Below are 3,639 nucleotides of genomic sequence, written 5' to 3'. Positions count from 1 at the left end.
GGCCGGGAGCGGCCACTGCACTCCAGTCTGGGTGACAGAGTGAGACTTCAACTAAAAAAAAACCCAAAAAACATCCAAGGGCAGAATGCTTACCTCCCAGGTAAGCTTTAAGCTTTGGATTTGTTCTGTTTTCTTGAGTCAGGGTCTCACTCTGCCACCCAGGTTGGGGAGCATGGCATGATTCTAGCTCACCACAGCCTCAACATTCTGGGCTCAGGCAATCCTTCTGCCTCAGCCTCCTGCACAGCTGGCACCACAGGTATGCACCACCATGCTCGGCTGAGGTTTTTATTTTTTTGTAGACATGCAGTCTCCCAACTCCTGAGCTCAAGCAATCCTCTCATCTCAGCCTCCCAAAGTGCTGGGATGGCAGGCATGAGCACTGTGCCCAGCCTGGGTTTTAAAGCACATGGCATTGATTGGCTCCCTCTGAAAAGGCTGTTGCAGACTCCACCCTCTCTAGCAGGAGACCCGGGTAACACATGGGAATCGTGGACCACAACCACAGAAGGCTGAGCACGAGGGTGTGACGCGCTCTGGGCTTGTCCCAGAGCTGCTGCAAAGCACCCGGGCCCACCTGGAACCAGCAAGCTGCCCCCAGCCAAGACTGCTCAAGGATCTACACGGCCCAGCACTGGGGTCCTTTTGCAGCGGCATTTTGGGCCCACGCACATATGTCTTCTTACCTTGTTATAAATATAACAATTTGTAAACATGGTGTTGAAGTCCTGCATACATTCACTTGCACTCCAATAATAATTATTTTCTAGTCTCTTCTTAATAGTCCCCATATCCATTGGGTTTTTAATTATTTTATGATAATCCTAGGAAAGAGATTTTCAGAGGCGTTACCAACGGATCCGACATAATCCCTTCCGCAATTCCCAAGCGTGGCAATCAGACACAGTGCAGTCCTCCCAAAGGAGCTGGGGACAAGGACGGGGGCTGGAGTCTCTGGTCACCTGAGGGCAGGTGTGCTCCAGTCTGGGGCGAGCACTCGGCCAGCTCCGAGCCCCTGCCCAGCCTCTCTCCTGCGCCCGAGCCTGTGTGGAGGAGAGAACTGCAGACTCTGGGGTTGCTCTGCCTGCTGGAGACGGGGCCGAGACCCCTCCAGGGAACCCTCCAGGGACCGGACACCTGCAGGTGACCAGGGGCTGAGCTGGGCCCCGAGTCCAGGCTACCACGCGCTGGCCAGGGCTTCCCCTGCAACATTCAGGGTTTCTGTATTCGGATCCAGATGGAGACTGGGGGGGGAGCTAGCGCCCGAGAGCGGGACTGATGTACCCTCAATCTGACTTCAAGTCGGCGCGGCAGGCTGGCGGATGGGTCACGGGGGAGGCCGCGCTGGACAGACTACAGAGCGGGTGGGCCTCCGCTCCTGAGCCTCCATCCCCGTCTGCCTCCGGCTCCCACGCCAGGGGCTTCCTGCACCTGGGGAACAGTCACTCTCCACCCGTCCATGCCCCCCAGCAGCCCCTGTGCTCGTCCGCCCTATGGGCTCCCTGAGCTTCAGGCTATCCCCAGCTTAGCGGGGCCTGCCGAGGCTGGGGCGTCCCCTTCCCAGGGACAGCGGTGGATGGAAAGGGCAGGCGCGGCGGCCGTGGGGTCTCACCGGCAGGTTCAGCTTGATTGCGTCCACGGGCTGGTAGAAGGGCCAGGCGAACTGGTGTTTCCAGAGCGTCTTCACCACCACATTCTGCATGTATTGCAGCTGGTTGGTCTTGCGGCCGGGCTTGCCGGCGTTGCAGACCTCCGGGGGGGGCGGGTTCACGGGGCCCGGGGCCGCCGGGATGCCCGCGGGGGCGACGGTGGTCGTGGTGGACATCGTCCGGCAGGGCTCACTTCCCGTCACAGCAGCGGCTGGGAGAGGCCCTGGCTCCTGCTGTGCTCCCCGAGGGGGCGTGACATCCCATTGCGGGGTCCACCCGGGCAACACCTGCAGGGAGGACAGACAACGAGAGGCGGACTGGTCACCTCTGGGGCCCCACCAGCTTCCCCAGCCCTGGCGAGCTCCCCCTGCCTCCTGCTCACCCAGAAGTGCAGCTGTCGGAAAACCTACTGAGCCAAGCGCCACCTGGCCTTGGTGACCAGGAGCGGGAGGGACACGGGTGGTGAGAGGCAACTCAGGCCTGTGTTCCTTGTTCCGAGAAGGAGATGGGATTGTGGGGTGACCGGCCAGCCTGGCCCTGGCCACTCACTGTGGACGGTCCACGACGCCTGGCCGTGGTACTGTTTCGAAGAGAGATCCCTGTGCCGGGAGCCACCACGTGGACCCAAGAGAGCCACGACAGGCAGGACCAGCAGGGACCCCCAAGGCTTGGAGACCCCCCCACGAGCCGCAGGGAGCCAGAGCCCGTGGGCGAGGTTCCACGGTAACCAGGAGGACAAGCTGGGGTTTGTGATGGCGGCAGGCTGTGACCCGGCTTGGCCTTAGCCAATCAGGAGGTTGAGAGCCGAGACTCAGACCCCACCGACCTCAGCGGCCTGGGCTATCGACGGCACACAGCACAGAGGGTGGTCGGAGGAAGAGGCCACTACAGCCCTGTGCATCCCCAGGAGAGCCCAGACAACCAAGAGCACCCACGGGCACACCGTGGCCTAAAGAACACAAAGAGCACCTGGCCAGGGACAGCACTGTGCGCGCCTGGGGGGACAGACCTCTCCCTGAGCGACCGGGGATGCAGCTTCCCCTGTGAATTCAGCCACCCTTGAGGTCTTTCCACGTCCTCACAGACACACCCTGAGACCGATCGGGACTGGGGGACACCCCACAGGCACCGGCTGCAGCTCAGACCGGCCACAGAAGAGGCCGGCCGCCTGTAGGCATCTGGGGGCGAAGCCTCAGACCTGAGGAGTCCGCCAGCTGTCCGCCACCCCATGGTCACCTAGCACCTGAGCTGGCTGCTAACGCTCCCGGCCGCCCGCCACCGCCGCCCCACCCGGAGGGGAGGCATCATGCTGCATCCGCCACCGCTCACACGCGTACACTCGCATCTCAGCACCAGGGGTTCCTGGCGCCGAGTGCCACCCAGGGGAGGGCCCCGCCCCTGGCGACCACCTCCATTGCACCAACCTGGCGCCCACAGCCCCAGGTCTGGAGCCCGGAGGGAAGGGCAGCCGTGCCAGGAGCACCTGCATCTTTACCCTGGGACAGAAGGCCAATGGGTCCGCTGTAAACCCGGGGTCACCCCGAACACCTCTTTCCCTGCCCTATTGGATACACCAGCACGGGGGTGGGTGGGTACATTTAAAGCACAGACTTCGCCAGCCAGGCAACCATGCAACCAGAAACTGTCCGTACCCCCTGAAGCTATGAAAGGAAAACAAAACCCCGTAGGGCTCCATCTGACTCACGAGGGCCCAAGTGGCAGGGCCTGTGACTCGCAGCCTGGACAGCCTTTGGGAGGCCAAGGTGGGAGGATGGCTTGAGCCCTGGAGATTGAGACCAGCCTGGCAGGCCGTGTCCTCCCGAGGCCTCCAGGAACTCCGCGGAACCCCCTTCCTCTGGAACCCCGGGCAGCTCAGGCTGCAGAGCAGATGCCAGGGCCAGCCCCCTGGCTCCTGCCACCTGCCAGGTGCGAGACCCAGTCCCTCTGTCCCCCACGAGGCCGAGAGAGTCAAATGCAAAGACCACTTGGC

The 3,639-nt window shown here is 62.4% G+C and overlaps 1 protein-coding gene across 1 annotated transcript in view; it reads right to left on the bottom strand.

Moving 5' to 3' along the window:
• The window catches only part of LOC103274312 (bromodomain-containing protein 3-like), a gene marked incomplete at its 3' end in the record, with an annotated part of 5,298 nt that extends 3,353 nt beyond the window's left edge, over nt 1-1,945 (bottom strand). Inside the window, exons 1-2 of the mRNA XM_008071771.2 lie at nt 1,613-1,945; nt 687-824 (exon numbers count right to left, since the gene is read on the bottom strand). Coding sequence (XP_008069962.2) covers nt 687-824; nt 1,613-1,825 — 351 coding nt within the window. The remainder of the gene's footprint in view (nt 1-686; nt 825-1,612) is intronic.
• Nucleotides 1,946-3,639: the final 1,694 nt, after the last annotated feature.

The sequence above is a fragment of the Carlito syrichta genome, unplaced genomic scaffold (genome assembly GCF_000164805.1).
Source record: "Carlito syrichta isolate Samal-C Ts95f unplaced genomic scaffold, Tarsius_syrichta-2.0.1 Scaffold113576, whole genome shotgun sequence".
Classification (NCBI taxonomy): Eukaryota; Metazoa; Chordata; class Mammalia; order Primates; family Tarsiidae; genus Carlito; species Carlito syrichta.
Note: the sequence above shows the minus strand (reverse complement) of the source record. Positions and strands in the feature narration are given on the sequence as shown.